Below are 24,215 nucleotides of genomic sequence, written 5' to 3' on the forward strand. Positions count from 1 at the left end.
TACTAGCCGTAATGACAGGATCAAAATGACACTGCTCCTCAATAACCAACTTAGACACAGGTCAGTTTTAATTTAAAATTTCGTGAGCCGAGAAACACGTCCAGAAAACAGAAGTGGAGAAGGTAGTTAGAGTGAGTAAATGCAAGTAAATTGTTTAAGTGTCTTCATAGCTTTACACCCAAGTTTCAGCCAAGACAAAGAAAAGCCTTAGTTTCAGTTACTAGTTACTCCTCATGAAGGATTTTTTAGCCTTAGAAATACAGCTTTAACTGCAACAGATGGTACTGTCCTTTCAAAGAAAAAGCCTGAGTAAGTGCTTGTGGCGGCACTGCTCAGTGGAAGACTGCAAAGTGGTTGTACCTGAGAGATGGAAAGTTCCGCCCAGACATCTGGGACTCGGGCCAGCACAGGGGAACAGACCCTGACCCAACACTCCCACAAGGAGCTGGAGCAGCTGAGGAAGAGCCTCACTAACCTATTGCCATGGTTGCCGAGCATCCTCTGCCACCAGTGGAGCAGAGAAGCTTCAGTGCTTCCTCCCTGCCACAACGTGACTGTCCCACCAAGGGGTGGTACAGCAGCCGGCCCAGAAGGGATGAAGCCTTTGCCAGAGAACTGTCTTTTCACCATTTACAGCCAGAAAGATGGCATGGTGCAGAAGACAGGACCAAAAACCTAAGCATTCACGTATAAGCTTCTTCTAAAGCTGCATTAAACTAACCCTATAAACGAGTAAATAGGTAGAAGCTGCATCTTTTATCCTCCTATGGTAGCTGTGACAAATGGTCTTCTGCACCGTAGCCTAGTGTTACAATGCCAAATGTGTGGGCTGCATGGACCATATGTTCACCATATACCTTCTGTTACCTCTGGAGCTTTTGCTAACTGTAAGCGGCTCTTTGAGTAGCACTAGAGCTTTCAGATGCTAGAAAAACCACCTGTCTGTTTGAGATCCACCCTGCTGAAACTTCACAGCTACAGGTCCTGAGGCGCAGAAATAAAAACACCCCTGTAAGTTATAATATATGTCACCTAGCTGGAAAAAAAATATTGAGCAAAAACCATTGCAGGCGTACAAAGAATCAACTACAAAACAAATTAAATCTCTCACTGGTGTCTTCCACTACCACTGCAGAAGCCGTTCAAACATCACAAACCATGATTTGCAATAGCAGTTCCTCACCAGTTTACATGACTGCTTCTTGGAGCAGTTAGGATTAAACCTGGGGAGTGAGGCTATGCTTGACTTAGGGCTAAGCACCACATGGGAGCGTTCAAGAGGTAAAAATAGATGAACTGTGAATTAATAGTGACAACAGCTTAATCAAATTTAACATGAGAGGCAGAGGAACACTGCCAAAAGCTGTCACAGTGACAGTCTATTAAAAGGGCCTTAAATAAATCAACCAGTCAAAGCCCATCCTATGCTGAAATAATTCCATCTCCCAAAGCAGGAAAATAAGGCATATAATACAAACCACAGAGACTCTGAATATCCCCCAACTAAACAGAAGAAATAAACCATTATTATTAAATGGGTGAAGGCAAGGATATTTTCAAGCCAAATGTGTAACAACTGGAAAATAAATTTTTCATGAGAAAGATAACACCCTCCCAATAAGCAATAATCAGCAATACATAAAATAAAGAGGACTAAAGTCGAATTTTAAGAGCCAACATGCAAAGAAAAAGAGTATTATCTGTTTTTTGTTTTAAGTGCATATTAAAAAGAGCTCAGCAACATAGCTGGGATGGCCCTTGCTCTACCGGAGGGTAAAGGCCTGGGGCTGCAGGGGTGCTGAAAGGGGACGCGGAGCGTGCAGGGGCCACCTGTGCCCTCTTCAGGTCAGAGACAGAAAATGCTCTCTGGAGTCTGAACTGCTGAAGAGCAGAGAGATGCTCGGGGGAAAATACCAAGTTTATTTGCTAAGAAGCAGCTAAACGCTAAGGTCAGCTCCCATGTGGCTGTAGTTTTTCCTCAAAGGTCTCAGTAGAGAAATAGTTTAACAGAAGAGAGCTGTTACGCAGCGCAGCTACAAGTCGTATCTTCTGCAAATGCTCTCAAATGTGTGTCTGTGGTGAACTATTGCACGAAGATGGGGATGACGTTATCTGCTGGGACCTGCAGAAAAGCCTTTGCTACGGTCTTGTCCGAGGCTGCAAGGGAGTGCCGGCAAAGCACAACCACAAATTACAAAATGGTCAGCAGCCCCTTCAAACAGCCCGCATGGAGACATTGTCCTCGACGTGCCAGAAAAGCTATTAGGAGCCTGGAAATGCTTCTATCTGAAAGGAGATTAAAAAGATTGCAGTTGTTGTCATTGGAAAGATAATAACTAAAAAGAGATCATGATAGTGACATTTATATGGATAATGACCACACACACATTTAAAAGAGAAACAAAAGATGTACTAAAAACTCCAAGGCCTGGATGAGCCAGAAACCACTCTGAATGAGGGCGAAAATACTTCTGGTGAGCGAGTACTCTGCAACTGCCTGTGTTGGGTTTCCTCTGCCTTCTCTTGAAATGTCTTGTCCTGGCTACTGCTGGGAAATGTAGCACCCCATAGAGGCCTGCCGGGCTGCTCTCTGCCAAGTGCTTTGTTAGGATGGTCGAGTAATCCCATTTTTAAATTCTAGGCAAATATGTTGCATGTCAAACAAAAATGGTACATTTAAGGTGTCCAGCTGTGGGAATACTGAAAATCCCAGCTTCCCTACCCAGTTTAACTACTCCCAGAGGCTATTTAAAGCTTAACCACGTGAGAAGAATTTAACAGTTTTTATTGTTATTTTTAAAGCAGTGCTTCTCCCCATTCACACTCTTCTGCATTCCTGCTTTTCCTGTGTGAGCTCAACAGTTGTGATAGCGTTCGTGCCTCGAAGCCTTTGAAATGACTGCTTAAGAGCGGGGTGTGATTCCCCATGGGAGGCAGGAGGGTTGCGGAGGTGTGCGGGGCCCTGCTCCAGCTGGGTGAGCTGAGCGCGGTGCAGAGCTGCCAGCTCGCTGCTCCCGCTCGGCACTGCTGTCACAGTGCTGGAGCTCAGCAAACATAGCTGTCTGCGGGCAGCCAGTATCCTAGGAACTTACTATAGCACAGGAACCTGAGCTGAAACCCTGAAAGCTCCGTCTAACACTTGGCCATCACTACCTCCTCTGCATGAAGAGAGTTTCATACAGTTGAGCAGGTCACCATAAAATCTACTAAGTTCTGCTCAGCCTCTCCCAGAGAAATGAACATGTTTCCCACAAGTTAAGGCACAGGTTTAAGCTAGGAAAGAGCCTTGCTCAGCAGAAAAATCTGGCTCAGCAGAAAAATCCCAATGTGGCCAACATCGGGATTTGTTTCCTTAAAATATCCATCACAATGCCTACAGCTCAAGCTGGTCCCTAAAATTTTATTTTGTGTGTGTGTATGCATGTGTGAATGTGCTCTGGCATGCGCAAGGAGAGTTTTTTCATCAGTTCAACTGTCCAGTTCCCAGTGCCGTGTTTTTAATTCTGTTTGCGTACTAATTAGGTTGCTGTGATACTCAGGTTGTTTAAAGAGAGGAGGAATCATTCCTGATACAAATTAAATAGATAATGCATTATCAACAGAAAAGAACTTAAAAGGAGATGCCTTCTGTGTGGAAGAAGAAACACTAAACTACTTATACCAGAAACTCAGCTGGATACATTAAAAATTCCCAGGCAGTAGCTCAGGCATATATGTTTCAATAACTAATAGCCTGGACATTTCCTGTTAATACTGTACTACAACCACAGTTTGCTTTGGTTTGGATATTAATAATAAATACATACCATATATTTTACTTTAATTGTAACTTGTATAATTCAGTAAATTTGCGGGTCCTTTTGGGGCCTTTTAATATATATTAGTGCCTATATATAGCTATATGTAGAGATATATAAATAAATACTCTCACACACATGTAAAAAAAATCCTTATCCTTCCTTAATTCATTAAATTTGAGGGCTCCTGGCTATACGGAATATTTCTGTTCAGGAGCATAAATCTTTTTGCTATTTCCCTAAACTTGTGACAAAGCTAAGAAGCATCAACAGTTCTCACAGACCGCTTCCCCTGCTGATGTAGTCTGACTGTCAATATAGTCTACCCTGTCTTCCAAGGATGCTTGACAGTAAAACAGTAACTCAAACAACAAATTAACCCACTGCAAGGCTTTTACTACTCCATTATCAGAAACCGTATGTCCCGTATGTGAAAGGTAACCTGTTAACCATGCATTTACCTTATTCCTAGCCATTATCTGCTACGGGCACTCATGAAGTTACTAGCAAGCCCTCTCTGAATCCAGCGTATTTCCAGTTGCCTACTGATGAAACTGCTATTGCTAAAAACTTTGCTGTACATAATATGTGCTGCAAGTAGGAAAGCTTTTTCACCTGAAGATTCATTTTGGTGACCTCAGACCTAATGACAGTAGGGGCTTCTCAATCCCTGTCACGTAGAGGGGTATGCACCCAAAGAGTCTATGTTCCTTACATGTGTTGACTGGTTTTGAACTTCCAGTCTCTTTTGGGAACAGTGGTGTTGTAGGAATAATGTGCAACTTTCCTGAGCAGTGATAGTAACAGAAGGGGAACTACACAGTTGGATGCAGCAAGAATCTACTTATTAATGACCATATATTACATAGGGATAAAACTAGTTCAGTTTTGATGCATTAAGTTATCGTGGGAGTTAAAAACAGCTGAAGATATACTAGAATACTAAGACAGGGTTTTCTCACAAAGTAAAACTGCCAAAACGAGAAGCATGCCACTGAAAGAAGAGAATTCACAATGCAGTTTTTCAGATTACAAGGGTGCAGTGCAGGAGCCAGCCTCCTCTCCACTCTGTCCAAGACACGGGAGCAACAGGGCATGCACCACAGAGAGAAGCAGGTTGGCTTAAAACAAAAGGAACATTTTGCTCACACAGCATGTCCTGGCCTGTGGCATTCATAGCCACAGGAAGTCACAGAATCAAACAAAATACCTAGTTTTTAAAAAGGACTGAATAATTTAATGGCCAAAACCAACATTTCCATGCTAAGCGAGGGGTAATCAAATCTTGTGCTTCAGGATGTAAACTGATTGCCCAAGGAGTCAGAGAGGAATTCTCCTCTCTCTTCACTCATCATACAACTTCGTATGATTGACCAGGTATTGAGGTTTTTTTCAAATTCCCTTTGAAGCGCCATGTGTAGGATGGTGCTGAAGACATAATACTAGTCTTGAGGGACCTATGATTTCAGGTGGAACTGCAGAGCTAATGCATTCCTCTCCTGAGGATGCATGCATCAGTAGACAATTAAGTAAAAGGACTAATCAGAAAAATCTTGTTTATGTAATACCTTCATCCACACAACCGACAGAAAACTATTGGAAGAACTCATCCTAACTTGATAACATACTTTGTCTATGATACTGCACGCACTTCTGCACCATGCTAAACACTGGCTTAAAATACTCAGCTTCACAGCCCTTCCTAAGGGAAGCTCTTGAAGTCAGATGGGATACAACCCACGAAGAGTCATTAAACCGAGTGTTAGACAACGAGCCAATTCCTCATCTCTAGTGGAAAGCATTTGTCACTCACATCAGTGGGAACTCACTGAAATCTGGATCTTAACAGAAGGATTTTTTAAAAAAGAAAATTAAAAGTCAAAACATAGAAGATATTAGTCTGTCTTCTCTCTCATTTTATAAAGTGCATACCTTTGAGAATCTCAAACAGAAATCCCAGAAAGACTTTTACATAAATTTTCTTGTGATCATGTTTTAACAATATATTTTGGATTGTGAACATTCATATTAAATTGTAAGGCATATGTGAAGGAACCATCTAGGTATGCCATGAGCTAGCAGTGATCTATAGAAAAGACATCTAATAGGCTACAAGTACAACTACCTTGTTGTAGAATTATTTATCCTGCCTCCAGTTTCAGCCTCCCCAAGTAGGCAGTGGTGTATAAGAATTTGTGTATTTTCACAATGCACACCAAACGTCTTGTTCCAGTATTATTGCAAAATAAAGAACCAAAAAATAAATACATAACGACATTGATCTTTCTGAGCTTTCTGTCAAGATGTCAAGATGTATGTTTTCTATATTCATCCACAGTACTTAGTCTGAGTAAGAAACAGTTTTACACTTTGCTTTAGCCAGTCTTTGTTCAAAAGCAGTTCCTGGGCAAATTAACACAGTAAGAAATTGTAAAGCTAAATTTTGAGCTGTTTTAAGATGATCTTTTTCACGATCTAGTTGACCATCTCTTGACTGCCAAAAACTACACACAGTATACTTAATTAGTAAATATTGAATGGAATTGAAAATTGAAAAATAATGAAAATAAATTCAAACTAAGATTCTTGAATAATAAGTGGGAATGCAATGTAACCACAAATAGAAATATCTAAGATAGGGATGTTTCTAATATGAAAACTGTCTGCGTTTTTCTTTTCTTTTTATGATGTGATGGCTTGATTGGCAGATTCCTCAGCTAGACAAAGAACCTCAACCCATATCCCATTGAGTTTCAGTGGAAACAGGACCAAATCCAGACTGAAAAACATCTGTCCTTTATCTCAAATAATTTTTTGTATATTTTGAGTTATAAGACTGTTCTGTAATACAGTTCTCATGTATAGCGTATCGCCGTATCAAACAACCCTGACTTTGAGAATTATGTTTAACTCATACTAATATGAAGAAAAGTATATAATAAAGCATCAGAGTAAGAAGCACAAAGCAAAGAAGCGCCATGTTTTATCTTAAGTGACTCGTACAGTATTGCAGCTAGTTACAAAACCTGAGATTTTTCGTGAAACCAGGTTCCACAAGCATAAATCCATAAAATCCAGCATGCCAACCATTTCATTCATAAAATCTCTCCCCCAAGCATTATAGTTACTTATATTGTGAGAAAGTCCAACTCAGTTCCAGGACCAGGACATTATTTTTTTTAAAATGGGAAAAAAAGTTAACACTGATTTTCATCTCTTCCCATAATATTAAAAATGATGTGTAAAGCTCTGCTAATCTGGTCTCTGGATAGCGCCCAATCTCTTGCCACGTGTTTCTGTTCTGGGTCTTGCCCTACGGGAATTTCTGTCAGCACATGCTCAGGAAACAGTTACACCGTTCACTTTTTTTTTTACCTTTTTTTTTTTTTAAGACGGACTCTATCTGAAGTTTGGTGAACCTTTGCACTAATCACTGCCAGGTGCCTCTGGCTACGTTTCTGGAATGCAAGGAATCTTTTCCTTCTCTCCCTCCTTCTTCCTTTCTCCTCTTCCCCCCCCTTTCCCTGATATATAATAAATCCTTCATTGCGGATCACCTTGCTGGGCATCACTGCATTTTATTACCCTTTTCTAAACAATGAGCAAACAAGTTACTGGGCTGTGACACACTGCCCTTCTTACAAGGCCTCAGGCTCTGCTCCATGACTGCAAGATACGACACTGCGTTTCTGTTTTTCTCTTTCCTTGCTGTGCTTGTGGCCAGCTTGAGCAGCTGTCTGCTGTTAAGAGACTCGGGCTCCATTCCTGGCTCTGCTACTAATGCAGTGTGTGACATACCTCCGTGTGTAACGTCTTTAAAGTAGGACTGAGGCAATGTCAGCCTTTTCCTTGCTTCTAGATAAATACAAGATACTATTTTTCATTCAGAATACTGCCTTTAATCCAGTTCTGCATCTTCGCTCACCCACACTCTGAGCAGTGTCAAGAAGTGCCTTACAATGAGCGCAGGAGCTAGTTAGCTATGAGGAGTAAGAGGGGCTTCATAAACATTATGGAGAATACTGTCCACGGGATCTTTAATGTGCCTGAAGAGTCTTAGGTCATTTAATTGCTTTAGAATACTTTCAGTAATACCAATCAACAGTGATATGGAAACAGCTTCGGGTTCAACATTACACAGAAGCCAAAGGAGTCCTTTCCTGGTACACTCAAAGGCTTTCTGTGTGGGCCTTCTCTTCAGGTACAGAGTGACTTACTGAAATACTCACTATCTTTTCTACCAAATACACATGTAAGTCTCAGTTGGGCGTAAAACATAACTCAGTATTTTGTAATGCATTTCATTACCTACACCAATTCACAAATGTACACAAACACATTTTTTCTATGTTAAATGAGTATCTCTACAATTGTTCTGACCTGGTATGTGCCACTTCTGCAGAGCATTTAATCATAGCGATCGTTATGGGACCTGTGCCAATCTAAAAGACATCTTTATTTGTAAGGGTTTGTTCGATAATCTCCTTTGAAATGAAGCTGATGAATCACTAGAGTGGAAGCTGCTACACGTAAGGAAAATCTGAAAACTCATTCTTGCTAACAATCTAGCAGGAAAGTACATTTCAAAAGTAAAAAAAAAAAATCCTTATTAATGTGGTCAAAGAAATTTCAAAACATATTTAAATATAGAGCACTGCCTTAGGTTCAAGTGATTGCCAGGAAGTCAATTACAAAGACATGCAATCAAACACAGATATTGTCTACTCAATATTATCCAGCATGTACTGCATGCTTGACTGATCTATCTTATTTTAGTCATTTAAGGTCATTATTCTCTGGCAAGTATGCAGCAAGATACTTCCAGGTGCAGGTAGATCCTGTACAGGTAGCTGATGCCTGCCTTCTTCAAGTTCACAGTCTAAAAGGCACTATACCAAATAGTGGGAGATGTGAAGATAACAATAATTTGTTATACCATTATAAATGACTGTGTTTGGCATATACGGTTTACATCTAACCGCAGAAATTTAGCTTAAAAAGCAAAACAAAATTTGGAAAAAAAAAAAGAAAAAAAATCAGCTTTACAGATGTTAAGTGTAAATTTAACTACAGATAAACCCAGTGATGGCTAAAATCACTAATACAATGCAGAAGAGGTGTGGTTGAATCCATCTTAAATGCTTCCTGAGTTACTCTGACCAACTCCTTTAACCTCCCACCTTCTCCCATAACTCTCTTATTTCTTATTCTAAGACAGTTTTGCTTAAAGTGTCTCTTCTAGGCAGGCAACATAGCGCTTACTTTGAGATGCACTGATGAAGGCTCGCTAATGAATGTCAATCCAACCCTTTTAGAAACACAGATGAAATACATGGCCACTTTTTTCTGCTGATGGCCAAACAATATTTTACCCCATGATCAACCACTAAGTTATTCTTAACCATGTATTGTTGAAGTAAGCCTATGCTAATGCTAATTTTGCTTTAAAGGCGGAGAAAACTGTATAAGCCTATCTGGACATGATTATAAATGAATTCTGATCACATTTTCTACAATGAGATAAATGACTTGGGATTTGAAACCAGATGCTTTTAATTACTTATTTTCTTTGTTACATGAACCTCAGCTCCGCACCTGTACATTGTTCTTTCTTTGGACAGATGTACTGATGCCCCTTTTGCGTGCTCAGATCCATAACACTGAGATAAATTATGATGGGTTCTTGGCTTCCTCCACTGAAAATGTTTTCAGCTGTCAGAGATATCTGTTTCTTGTTATTGGTTTTAGTGCTTTTGAAAGAAAGACTAAAACACGGACTTGTGTATTCTATTATAAATGAAAAGTATTCTCCGGTGGAATCCACAATGAATGAATGATGTATCTCCTTCGTCCTAGGAACTGTTATAAAAACTGTGTAGGTATTTAGTTCTCCAGAGTACTTCTAGAGACTAAAAGTTTGTTTCTTACAAAGATTCTAGCAACATGCCAGTTACTACTCAATTTATTTATGTGAGCTCACAAACTTAAAGATGAATAAAATCTACACATAAGTAGTTAGACACTTAATTGTCACCAAAAGTAATGAGAATTAGGTACACAAATGTATTTTCCTCTCTGGTCATGGATTCTGGCAGTTAAAGGAGACTGCACAACCTATTGAAAAGAATCTCCCCCTTTTTTTTACTGGTTTTGGGGCAATTTCTTAAATCTTATCCCAGAAACAGTCATGCTCCAGAAAACTAGCTGCTTGCAGAGTACAGTGAAACTCTTACAGCCACAATTGAGTCTGGTCCCATCTGATGAGCAAGCATGCACCAAACCCTTTGTATGCCATCATCATCTGCCAGCAAAGCTGAAGCCAAAAGCAATCCCACAGAGCAGAGATGTGGGGTTGTTGCAGGGTGCTTTCTCCCAGCTCCGCGGCTCGCTGAGAACAGGCAGGGGGGCAGGCCAGATTCTTCTTTGAAATGGAGGCACCTGACAGGGTCCTGGCGAGGTATGTAACAGGGCTGAAAGGTCAGTTGGAGCTGGCTTATTGTCTCGTATTGTCAAAGTATAACATGGTAGTAGTGCAAATAAAAGTCTAACACACAAGATTTTATCCTGTATATTTGTTTTCAACCTTAAAAATATCAGGAATTTAAAATCTGGTGTTCTCTCGTTGAGCAAGAAGGGAGGCTCTGTGTACCTTGCGTTACGTTACGTAAAGAGACATGAAGGACTAAATTTTTAACAGAGAACTCTTTACATTTAAGTATTTCTGTGGTATTTGAATTAACAGGTGCTAAGAAGCAAGCAAACAAAAATTCTGATGTTTAAGCAGCCTGACTAAAATGTCTCTTTTCACTTGATTGTTTTTAAGTCATGTTTCTTGTGATTTTGTATGGGTAAGTGGCTCTTCAGGGGGGTCTGGAACATGGTTGGAACTGGTTGCAGTTAGCTGGTGAGAAGTGCAGGCAAAAGAAAGTTGTGTAAGCTCCCTCCTCTAACCTTGATTACTTAATCCTTTATATTAAAGGCTCACAAGACTGGATTCAGAGTTCTCATTAATCATCACCTATGGACATCACAGATGTCTTAATCCCACTAGTTCTTCATTTACTGTTGTGTTTACAGAGCAGAAATGACCTAAATTACCACAGGAATATAAAAAAAACTAGTTTCACTTTCCTTTCCCTTGGAGACACATCACCTTCCCAATAAAGTTGTTATTTGTCAGTACCCCCAGCTTCTTTTGAGAACATAAGTGCTGTTTGTTATGGGCGACACAAGTGACAGAGGGCCTCACAGTCACATATAGAAGGACCGTGTTCAGATCCTACAAAGTGACCTTGTTAGGTCATTAAGCTAAATTGGTGCAAATCCCTAACTTGGTGCCACTACTCAAACTCACTTAACTTCAGTCCTATCAGTTTCATTTAAGCTGATAATTTATCACACTAAATATTTTAGACTGGTATTTATAGAGATAGTTTACAAATAAAACTGTACATTTTTAGATGACTTAGATAATAACAGCTAAAAAATAGTAGAAAGAAAGCCAAGTGCAATAGCCACCTAAGATTTAATACTAAAAACTGTTTTTCCGTCTTCATTCTGCTACAAATCAAAATAGACTATTTTTGCAATGGGCAAAATGAAACTGAGTTAGACTTTATACATGGCATATGCTAGAAGAAATGCTAAAATAAACCTTTGCTACCTGAAATAAAAAAAATATATATACTTAAACCTGGATCATAACAAGCCCACTTTCTGGATGTCAAAATATTTCTCAGTCACACACTTTTAGTTTAATTAAATAGAAGTAAAATTTTTTGGTCTAGCATACACTTCATACCAGAATTTGAAAAAATACTCTCCATATTGTATAAAGCCAGTATAAATACATTTGGTAATGAAGTCACATTTTGTTAGAACATTTTCAAGTGAATTAGATAATTTTGTCAAACTATTTAAATGTCTTAGTGAACCATTTGGGAAAATTGACTGCTGCACTTGGTATTGACTTTGGCAAAGGATGGTATAACACAGGGCTTTTTTTAAAAAAAAAGAAAAAGCCTTTAAATCAAATTCTGAATCTTATGTCAAACTTGAGTAGACTATTTGTACTCTGCCTCATGTAGTTTTTGGCATCTTGCATATTTGATGACTCAGTTATTAGATTTCTTGATAGTAATCATCTGGTTCATTCCACAAACTTAAACGATGCAATCCAGTCTTGTCATCGTACTGATTCACAGTATAGAAATTCTTCGCATTTACTTAAACATGAACACTGAGACAGCTGACAAATGAGGCAAAACATTATATGTGTGCCAGAAAGCTGGAGCAGTTAATATGAAGAAAGGTAGTGTTAGGTGTTTCTTTCCTATTGTAAACCATATATATTTTATATGAGTAACGGCATACTGCTATGAACTGGCAAAGTTGTAACAGTTCTATAATTCAGTGGCTCCAAGCATTAGATTATTAAGTGATTTTGCCCAGTTAAATGGATGAATGCTTTAAACAAAACTGTGCTAAATGAAATTCAGACTATTAGTTCACGCTAAGTTTCTGTACTTGCAATTAAAATGTCATGTATGGGCTTTATTTCAGCAGTCATTAATAATGTAAGCATAAACAATTAAAATACAGCAAAAGGATCTTGGACTGGGTATGACAGTGCTGAATACAGATTATTTTAAGTTTAGAAAATGGTATTTGAGATGCTGAAAAATTCCAAGTAATTATGTCATGAAACTAGATACACTGTTTTAAAAGAACTATTCAAAAATACATTCCACTCTCCATTTCCTGATCTTTGGTTCATGGTTAGAAATCTGTTACCATCTCAGTCTTACATTTTGTCATAGGATATTAACTATGGTGTTTCTGCAAAGACTTTACATTACTTAAGTATATGAACATGGAGATAATAAATCAGCACTGTTGTCTCCTCTGAGGAAGAATACCTATTCCACTAGAACTGAAAACAGCAGAGACAATTCTGATGTAAACTTTGGCCTGAGCAAATGATCAAAATGTCTGTAGAAGAAGGTCAGCGATAAACTCAGTTCACTCAGCACAGTCTTTCTGCTGAAAAGAGAAGTGCTGTACTCCGGAATGGAGACATGAGGGGCAGCAAGGAGAATTCATCTGGGAGCTTGAGAGCCCTCAAACTGGAAAACTGTCTGTTGCCCTCACTCTGGTCAAGTCTTTGCTTTCATTTCTTATTAACAGTACCAAAATGTGAAGTGCCTTAGAAACAAGTCCACCTTACTGACAGCCTGTTAAATCCTTCCCATAGTATATCCTTAGTTTATTTCATTCTTGGTTGGGGGTTTTTGCCTTAACTCCCCTAGGAAGCCCATCCTAGAACCAACTCAAAGAGGAAACAGCTGAGCAGCGCACTGGGCAGCAGTGAGGGGAAGGGTTCCTACTCCCCCAGGCTCAAGTAATCCCATTCTGCAGGGAAGGAATAGCTCGTGGATTACCTTCATTTTAGACTGTCTGCCTGCATTCCTTCTGTTTGTGCTCACTGCCTTCTCTGCTACAGAAAACTTCTTATTTATCTGATATTACTTCCACCTAAACCAGCATGCCCAGTGCCTCCTGTTGGCCATGACTCTGCCACAGGCATGAGTCTGTCAACAGGAAATACAAGGTTGGGAATGTGGGTGGCAGGGAAGGAGAAGGGTCGGGCACAGGCATCTTACGTGACAGGACAGGATAAGTCTATTGCTATGATGGCCAGATATGCATCATACACTGGGAGAGGGCACTGGTACCTGCTACTGGCATAGGTCAGAAGAGATGGCTGAGGGAGGAACAGGGTATAGAAGCTAAGCTTGCTGCAGCAGTCATTCCCCAATTAAGAAAAAAAATGGAGTAATTTGTTTCTAACTGAATTTCCTCAATCAGATTGTTCTTCACCTACTCCAGGTGTAATTTTCCTTACCGTGCCCCTTCCATGCCACATACACTCTGCCTTCTGCTCTTTGCTTAAAGCATGCAATTAAAAACTTTCTGGGCTTTCCTTTCCCCCTATAAAAGAAGGGATGAGTCTGTTACTGGACTAGGATGGGAAAACTCTACATTCAGTTGCTGTGTTTGCTAATGAACCTGAACATATTTTCAGGAAAAAAAGATCTCTTAATCTCTCTGTATCCCATGTTCCCATCAGTAAAGCAAAATCAGAGTCCCCTCCCTGTCCAAAGTGCTGGGAAGAAAAACTTTGAAGGAAGTTTCATGTTTAATTTGCATGAGGCTAGGCACCAAAAAAAATCTGACCAAAAAGATAAGAGCAGAATTTTGTGGCTTACAGAGATTCTTTACTGTTGAGAAGATGTTATGAGATCCTTGAGCAAATGGTGCTTTAGAAATATCAGATACTGTAGCAATGCAATGCAAGCCATACTGTAGCAATGCAATCTATACAATCAGTGTTATAATATACCCTTCCCTGATTAGGAGCTAACTGGTTAATGCCTGCTGCTGAGAGATGTATTACAGAAAAGCTTATCGGAGAGCAAGGAAGTGCGAAAGCCTGTCGCCCTGACACAAAATAAGTCTTATTAAGGCAAACACTGCTTTATTCCTCAAAGAGTCACAGTTTGGGTTTTTACCCTTTGAGAGATTTCTCATTTTAGCTGAGAAAAGTTCTCTGCACTTATCCAAACCTACAGGAAGTTATCAAGGAAGAATTAAAAAAAGTAATTAAAATCTAAATGCAATTGCATTCTATGAAGAAAAAAAATCTCAGTGTGTTTTGTTGAAGACAAGGACAAGGCCCTGAGCAACCTGATAGTAATGTCAAGTTTGCTTTGCTTTGCACAGGGGATGGATGACATGACCTTCTGAGGTCCCTTCAAAACTAAATTATTCTATGATTCTAAAACAAACAAAATTGCTTAGCTTGAGCCAGCGTTTTTCATTCGAACAGCATCCATGCAAAGTAAAATAAACAATTAATCATTCATTATCATGCCAGACAGAGGCCAAGCATGTTTCATACACATACCCTTCCCTGGCATTCTCCAGTGGCGACTGATGGTGATGTGGACTGGAAAGGGTAGAGTCGAGTGGATGGTGTCTTGAAGGGATGTCATGAGGAGGTGGCAATATACCTGGTGAGGGACCATTATGGTTAGCGCTGGAACCGCTGTACATGCCTGTGAACACACATAATTTTGCATAATAAAATAAGCAAAGAAAGAAGCATCCAAGTAAGTCATTGAGAGCCTCAACTCCTTCCCTATCCCCCACCCGACCCTAAGACACAAACACACAGCAGCCCACTTCTGTTGGGGGAGTCATACTGCCAGGGGGAATCACCTACTCAGAGACCCAGTACGTTTGTGAATACTGCTGCGCTTGGAACAGCACTCAAAGCTGTATCAAGATATTTTGACACATGTGTGTCTCCCCTCCAACCCTCTCAGGTGGTCCATTTCTTCCTTGCTCTGACTGCAGACCTGTAAGCAGCTGGCAGGACTTGGCAGGACTCTCACCCTGCCTTCACCATACTTCTGAGTGAGAACTCACAGTTCTTGTTTGCAGAATGATGGAGCTCATATTGACAGCAGAGTGGTACATGATACCTTACCAACATCATGTCAGACACTGAACTCAGAGCACTGTGTTTGTGTAAGAGGGACCAGGATTTGGGTTTCTTTTCACTGTTAATTTAAAACTTTTTAATTTGACTTTCAATTTGTATGCTGCTGGACATCCTAGACCATTTAAAAATATCACATATTGATATAAATGAAACCCAAATAAATTAAATGTGAAGAGGAGCGAGGAGAAATTTTTAATGAGACCATGAAAACAAAAAGTTTACTGGTACAGAGAGGTACTGAAGGAGTGTTGATGTTCCATTTGTTTTAGGACTCTGGCTACTCTCCTCTACCATGGCAGTCAGGCACCAATAGTCAAGCGTCTGTCATGCCCTTGAGCCCATACTTCGTTGAGAAACCTTTGTCCAGGACTCTTGGATTAAGATGCTGGGATTAAGCTTTTTTCTTACAGTCTCCCTTCTAAAGAGTAAGGATGCACTAAGACAGTCTAGGCTATCTGGGGGTCAGGGCCTTGACGCTGACTTTTGGCGTGAAGGCTGCACTGAGGGCGGGCGTCTGCAACGAGGGGAGACTGCAGAAGTGCTTACTGCCTGGAGTTATGAATGCTGTTTGCACATGCCACCTTACGGCAGGGGGGAAAAAGGACTGGCTCCTAGTAAATGCAATGCTTGGAAAAGTCTAGTCCTCCTTTTCTCAGTTTCTCTGCCCTTCTCCTCCTCTTCTTAAAGTTTGCCTACATCTCCCAGAGTTTTGGCCTGCAAGGGCATGCCTCCCAGGGAATCTGCACACAGAGGAGGACTAGAGCAGCCACTGTGTTTTGAAGGCTGTGGGGAGCAAATGAAGTTTGTCAGCTCCTGCAGTGTCCAGCTACACGCCCTCCGAGGCCTAGTTTCTTTGCCTTCTCTCCTCCTGTAGCATTCACCTTTCCTCTCCCACACATTGTGGGCAGAGCTACACATTCAGGAAGACAGAGCTGTGTGTCAGCTCTGCATGGCCGTGTCCCGTGTCGCTGACAGGGTTCTGGATGGCACTCCTCCCAAACCCTCACAGTGACATGGAACGAGCAGAAGGCAACATGAAAATCCAGAGCGGTGTGGAACGTGTGACAGCCCTCTGGGCGGATAAGCAACGGCTGAATGTCAGCATCTGTTTCTGTGCGATTGAAGAGCAGAACCACTAAGGCAAGATTCCAGCCACCTTTGTCAGGGACTTCAGATGAGTCAAAAACCTCTCATGAACAATGAGTCCTCAGCTGTTGACAGATCTAAAGCAACAAAAATGAACCACATCATCTCTGTCTCCCGCTAGACAGAACATTTGTCAACCAGCCAGTGAAACCAACTTGCTTTCTGCACTGAAAGCCAGACAGAAGGGGCTTTAAGAAGTCAGATGTTCCCAGGTGATGCTAGGATTTATTTGTCAAAGCCTCTTCTGATAACAGTAAGTCAGTAGCTAGGATGCTATGTTGTGAAAATGTCATTTTTCTACTGGTGGCTTCAGTCCATTTTATAATACAATAGTTTCCACTTCTCCCAAATCCTTACTGGCCATACATTCATTATCAGGCTTGGAAGATGAGCCAAATACCAATTTGACCTTGACTGTACAGTGTCATTTCACACTTCAGCTGTATTTCCTACAACACACACTTCAGGTATATTGGCAGCACAGGCTGGAGCAAACTGCCTAACCTAAAAAGAGATGTTTATGCTCTCTAAGGCTAGCAGACTATTACTGGCTCCTGTCAATAACTCACCCCAAAAGCTCAAAAACCCTCACAAGGTAGTTTTAGAAATGTGGTGGCCACTAAACACACTCAAATGTTTTATCTTACAATCCCACCCCTGAACAGTTCATGAATGTTTAAGAGGTCTCTCCTGGCCCCTTCCTTACTGTCTCAGCTACTGAGGATAGTTCAATTCTTTGCTTGAGGTGGATGAGAAAGACAGAGTAGCAGAGTACCTACAATCAGCATACCCCTCTAGAGAAGCAAGAAAATGTTAAAAAAACCCACCCCACACATCCATATGTCCAGCAGCCAAGTCCTGCATGATCCCATGCACTCAACCCCACCCCATTAGAAAACCAAATGAAACCAGAATTCCTGTCACCTCGAGTTTCTGTTATATCCAACCACTATGCAGAGGAGTTTACCCATCTGTGGAACTACTAAGGCAGATGCCCATTGCCCACCCTTGGGCTTGAAGAGCTGTCTATCTGTGGACCTCCTCTCCTAGCTAAAGTAGGGCTTCTTCCATCTATGGTGAGTTGATCTACCTTTTGATCACACCTTCTCTGGAAAAGGTTCCTGCTTGGAGCATGTGTGTGCTGAGGCTTACAGGGCTTGTTCATCAGTGAGTTTTCCTCTTCCTACGTCTTTAACACAACGTCCTCACTTACACTCGATTTGACATGTGGCGTCTCTTGTCCTCACATCCCCCCACCACACTTCCACACCACAGCTTGTGCTGCCTCACCCCAGAAACCGCTGGCTCCCCTCGCACTGACACCCCCTCTCCACGGCATTGCTAGATCGGCAGCCCACCGCAACATCGGCTGAAGCATGTCAGGGTAAACCCAGCTGTCCCCATATCCTCTACGACACTTTGACAAATGTGGCGCTACACGTGTGCTGCCTGCTGCCAAGCAGCGTGTGTCACAGCTGAGCCCTGCCTGCCTCTCCCGCAGTGGGAACACTAATTTTGGGTGCCACTCTCTGGTATCCAGCTGCCAGTATTCATGAAACTTGTCAGAACGCAATTATCTCTGAGGCGTTTGTCAAATGTGGTTGAGCCTGGCTAATGGATTTAAAAAAATACTGTGGGGAAGGGGACTGACACACATGTGGACAGAGAGGCGAGCAAAATGATTACATAAGCCTTTCTTCCTAAGGAAATGCGACTAAACCCAGAGTCCTGATTTGTACAGCGTGTATCCCTCAGACACAGGGCTAGTGGGAGGAACGGGGGGAGCTGCAAGGCTGCTCTGGCATCAGACACAGCGATGTGTGCGCCTGGGCCTGGTGGTGAGGCTCTGAGACTGCACAGCCTACCATTTGGATGAGGGCTGCATCCGCCCCTGAAGCTTCTGGATAGTGACAAAGCTGAAACACGAGCCAATGTAGACAAAGAATGGACCCTATTGTTCACTTGCTTCGCTTGCATGGGGTGTCTGCCTGTAATTAAGAGTACTTTGAGGGCCACGTGGCACACACAATGGAAGATGGGATTTACTACGATTCCATGTGAGTCTGCAATGAGACATTAGTCATTTCTGTTGAGATCCTGAGAACAAAATTGGTACTTACTTAAAGTTAAAAGTTATTCGCCTTACACAGTGCAAAATAAGGGCACTCCAACAAAACATTAACTTTACTTCCTTCAGAGAGACAGACCTTTCTCTGGTCATAGGCACCGTGCAGGGTGTTCTATACTAGGCACTATGCATGCTATCACCTATCAGCCATTTATGCTGCTACTGGAATTCATTTTCACTGCAAAAAGTTTTGATTGATAAGCATATTTTTATTCCAGAATTAAGACAATCGAAGTTTAGAATTGCTGTCACTCTGATTCCATGACTACCTAATCATAGGTTCATGAGTGTTAAGCCCAAAGATGGTGCTTTTAGAAGGAAATATTGGCAGTGGCAGTTTATCAGGAAAGAGAGAGAGTGAACTGCCTTGTTCAGGGAAGCAGGAGGTATCTGCTGATATGAGGGTGTATAAGGTCCTTCCCACTGCCAAGCCCTAACAGTAAGGAAGAGTTGTTTCAGCGGAGAGAAACGCTGTCTTTGCTGCGTGGATCCCTTTGCCCAGGAAACCAGGTGCCTCTACAATGGAAGAAATAAAGGGGGGAAGAGCAGTTGCTATTCCAGCCTCAGTATAATTTTCAATACTTCTAAAATTTCTCTTCTTTTACAGTTTTTCTTCCATTTTTTCAGCAGTGAGCTATAATATTCTGAGTACCTGAAGTAAGTCACACAGAAGCCTTTGGAGCTGTTACGAATTACTACTCCTGCAAGTGCAACCCAGTTCAGGACTGCGCACCTTGGGCCTCTTCACGCATTGACCATCTTAGCTTGTAAATATATGTCATCAATCAATATTTTAAATGGCTTGGCCTTTAACCTTAACATCTGTTGCCAAAACAGTACCTGGAGCATCTGTGATTGGCAGCTTTTTTTTTTTTTCTCCAGCTTTATGCCAGCTGAGACCAGAAAAACAACAATAAAACATGCTCAGAGAAAATACCTGAGTGGAATTACCTGAATGGAGATACTTCCTTTGCAGGGAGAGTGATACGAGCTCTTGGGTACAGCTAGAGTTGAATGTGTGCAGCCATGAAGCATCTTAGTTATGAGGAGGGAAAAAGGAGGAAGATCTAAGCAAACAATGCGTTCCTCTGACTGCAAAACATTCTTTTGCTCACTGTCTTACCCAGTCCTAAGCACAAACCTGCTTTGAAGTTGGACACAAGGGATGGGAGCTTTTTAAATATTTCATTTTTTCTGTGATTGGCTTTCATCCCTGACATATTTAAAATGTGCTTTAACTTGGAGAAAGACAAAACTGAAACTCTCCAGGAATCCAAGTGATCCCTAAAGCCCAGAGCTCTGCACATTAATAATGTGGTTTCTTTGAAAAAAAAAAGGAACAAAAACCAACCTCAAAACAAAAACCCAAACTATGAACATTTTCATATTTTCAAGTGGAATCAAGAGGACATCATATACTGTATTTATCCATATATATACTATATAGAGTATTATAACTGATTTCTCCAGAAATATTGTCTCTGTTTATTTGAAAGAGCAAATGTGCAATCATTGCAAACTATAGGTGGCAGCAGGAATGTCCTTATGCTTTAATTCTGTACGGATCAGCACTTTAGCTTATATGCCCTAAATAATGACAGAGGAATAGTTTTGCCGATGGAACTGTACTACACATAGTATGAAGCAACTTCTGTTTCATTGTAAAACAGTCTTTCAAATATTGATTTATTTTCCCTGGCACTTTTTCATACTGTGCATGTGATGGGGTCTCATATGGGGTGACCCGATGGAAGTATCAGGGAAGATTTACAACATCCTGGTGATGGATTGATATAATCAGCAAAGAAGTCATATCAGAGAAAGCCAGTATTATTGATAGATAAAATCCTTAATTTCACAAGATGTTCTCAGAAATGACACTGAGCGGTTAGGGATGGTCTGTTTATCTGTAAGGTAATAACATTTTTCCTGCTATATTGTTGTCACTTGAAATCTGAGGCTATTTCTGAGGTTCTTAAGTGCAGCCTGTTCTGAAGGAAATGTCACTGGTCTTTCCTGTCCCGCCTGGAAGCAAGAGGCCAAGCCATGCTCCAGCTACACTGGACTGTCACGGGTGGAGAGCAGAGGCCACGTGCTGCCCTCACAGATCTTAAGAGTGCAGATGACAAAGGCAGAGAATGGAAATAATCCCCCCCAAGTCCCTCCAGCTTTCTGCCACTTTTTGAGGAGCCACATGTAAACCATGAGTGCAGACTCCCAGGGGAACAAAGTTAGAATGATGGGTTATTTCCCTTTCTACTCCATTCTGTTCACCAGTTACATTCCAACATTTTAGTGCAACTTGAACTAAAAAGGACAATAGGAGATGTCAAGCAGGATGCATTTTTTGTTTTTAAGATTTGGAGTGAGACAAAAAAAAAGCAGGAGATTCTTGCTTAAGTAATTTTTAGTAATTTATTACTTTGCTCTTACAAAGCAAAATACATTAATAAAGTTCATCAGCTCTTCCCTTGGTGCAGGGGAACTAGCACCACGCATTTTTGTTTTCTAATCCCAGTTTACCATTGGATATCTCTGAACCTCAACAGAAACAAGCTAGGGTTTGTCTGGAAAGCTCGTACTCAGTTACTAAATCAATTTAAAATATATTTAGTAAAACCAAGTCAAGCCTCTCCTCCACAGTGGAACTGAAAGAGTATAAAGTGCATCTTAAATCAAGATAGATTAATTTAGCTCTAAGCTAAATAATTTTATGAATAATTTTGGATTTTAATAGCACTGAAGGTTTTCTAATATTGACCAAGTTTGAAAGTAAAGTCTTCAAAAATGGCATCCCTGCCTCTTTGTGTCTCACCTTGGTTCTGCTCTGCTATCATCTGAAGGCTTCCCCCTATGAGGAAAGGCTGAGAGAGATGGGGTTGCTCAGCCTGGAGAAGAGAAGGCTCCAGGGAGACCTTATTGCAGCCTTTCAGTACTTAAAGGGGGCTTCTAAGAAAGATGGAGACAGACTTTTTAATAGGGCCCGTAGCGATTGGACAAGGGGTAATGGTTTTAAACTAAAAGAGGGTAGATTCAGACTACATATAAGGAAGAAATTTTTTACGATGAGGGTGGTGAAACACTGGAACAGGTTGCCCAGAGAAGCGTTAGATGCCCCATCCCTGGAAACATTCAAGGTCAGGTTGGATGGGGCTCTGAGGAATCTGATCTAGTTGAAGATGTCCCTGCTGATTGCAGGAGGGTTGGACTAAATGACCTTTAAAGGTCCCTTCCAACCCAAACTATTTATGATTCTATGATTCAAACTGTCCTCTGCTCTTAGGCATAGCATGCGATACGCCAGATTCCACATTCCTGCCCCAAAATTAGGAATAGTCTGTCGAAAACTGGGTTTAGTATGCATTATTATTTAAACAATTACAGAATGAAAAAGTGATTAATATCTGTTACACCTTTTTTCTGGAGATTCTCTCCAGACCATACAAAGTGCTAGATATAAAATGTTGCCATATATCCATCCCATTTCTAATACACAGCTACCATTAAAAAATGAATAAGACGTTGGGATGCATCTGGAACATGATAGAGAATGACACAAGAAAACGCGACAGTGACGGCTTATAAATCAATTGACTGGTGTGATCTGGAATTTTGTGTGTAGTATTGATTATCCCATCCCAAAATGGATATTACAGAGATAGAGAAGTTTCAAAGGCAGTAACATGAATGGTTCTCCAAAAGTAGGTTCCACCAAAGCAGACCACGTAAGATTCTATGTGCATATTCTTCTCATCGAACATCATCTGAAAGTTGCACATGCAAAATTAATCAAGGAAATTATTTTTTAAAAAAAGTGTGGGCTTCACAACTCACTGATACATGATGTTGCTGAAGCCAAGAATAAAATAAATATGAAAATTAGAAAAAGGGCTAAATAGTTACATGGACAGAAAGAGATTTGAGAGTGAAAACAGCTATGTGAAAGGTTCCCCACTCTAATCTCTAGAATCGGTGGAGGGATATGGGTGCCTTCACAGGGTGAGGCAGATTACAATTAAACTGATGGCCTTTGAGAGTTCCTCTTTCTCTCTGCTGGCTAAACAAAGAAGCTGAGATTGCTACATCCCTGACTCAGGATCCTCCACTGAGGTTCAATAGTTGTGAATCTGGATCTTATTTTCAGCAGAAGGGAATGGAAGCATCTTTTTTTCTTCCTATAAAATGTATAGAACAGTCTAAGGTCCCTGAAAGGGGCCAGCTCTTGTTCAAACCACAAGAAAGAAAGAAAATACAGACAAGAAGGAATGAAAGAAAGATTAAATACTAGAAAAGATAATTAAAACAACATGTTTGACATTTCAAATTCAAGCTTTTGCTCCATTCATACATCACCATATTATTTGTTACAATCGCACAGTGCATGATAATACACAGCCTCATCAACTTTTTTGCAGCTCCTGAAGAGCTGGAAAACCTTATTGCTGTGTGCCTTTGTCTTTGCTAGAGCACTCATTTGGCTTTAGCACAGCTCACGCACCTGCATTCTGCTGAAGCCAAGGGAAACTTTTTAAAAGAGAACAAATGGATAGAGGCTGACTTTCAGCAGGGCTGCTACCCCCTTCACGTGAAATTAATAGGAGCTATTTGGCTGATTAACTCTGTAAAAAAAAAGTCAGGCCTTTGCAAACAACTCACAAAGTTATTTCATTTTATTTGTTGGTTTCAGGTTTTTTTTCATCTTCCGTAGTAGCAAAGCAGACCCATAAGCTTTTCTGTTTTAAATCCTGTATTATATGACATATTTAGCACCATACTTATTAGAAGTATTCTTACCTGTAATTAAATCATGATGACCTACAGATCTACCACATTTCCCATCCAAAATGTGTTGTGAAGATGTGTGGAGTTGTTGTATAGCTAAGCATTCACTTAGTACATCTTGTTCGATATCAGTACATGAATTTAGCTACAAGAGGAGGATAAAACAAACATTTTATTTCAAAGTAAACCAAACGACTTCTAATTAAATTCATATGTCTCTTTGCTTAAAGATTATGTATAGAAGGAAGGAACAAAATGTCATTCTTAGGAACTTGGTGTAATTAAGGATGTATCTATTACTTGGTATTTTTCATTAAGAGATAATTTTGGTTTTCTTAAGCACACAAGTTAAGTGTGCTAATCTTAAATCAACAACAGTTTGCTTCAGAAAATAACATACCCTGTGTTTCTTCAAACCTTTCTGAGTAATTTAACTGCATATTTTCAGGCTTTCTGTAGTTTCTTGGGTTCTGTGGCAAAAAAGATTGCATCACCTTGTAGCTGTGACTCTTGGAAAGACATTTGATAGGGAAAGAAAAGCGTTTGTGCTTATCAGATTAGAACTGGTGGAATAATATGCTGTCAGTAATGTGTAAGAGGTATCACCGATATGTCAGCTGTTCTCCATGTAAATTAAAGCTCTGGCAAAAGTGTCTGAAGCAAACTCTTGAAAACCACAATGTCGATCATATTAAAAACAGCAGGAGAGGAGAATTAAGAAAGAAAAGCATTTCTAATTCTCTTTCAAACATGCTGATGTTGCCAAGCTTTTGTCATAATATAGTGCTCACATTAC

The 24,215-nt window shown here is 40.6% G+C and overlaps 1 protein-coding gene across 1 annotated transcript in view; it reads right to left on the minus strand.

Annotated features, from left to right (window-relative positions):
• Positions 1–24,215, minus strand: part of GLIS1 (GLIS family zinc finger 1) — a 208,549-nt gene that overhangs the window by 11,210 nt on the left and 173,124 nt on the right. The window contains 2 exon segments of the mRNA XM_059822134.1: positions 14,764–14,914; positions 23,432–23,564. Of these exon segments, the coding sequence (XP_059678117.1) occupies positions 14,764–14,914; positions 23,432–23,564 (284 nt within the window).

This window comes from Gavia stellata, chromosome 10 (genome assembly GCF_030936135.1).
Source record: "Gavia stellata isolate bGavSte3 chromosome 10, bGavSte3.hap2, whole genome shotgun sequence".
Classification (NCBI taxonomy): domain Eukaryota; kingdom Metazoa; phylum Chordata; class Aves; order Gaviiformes; family Gaviidae; genus Gavia; species Gavia stellata.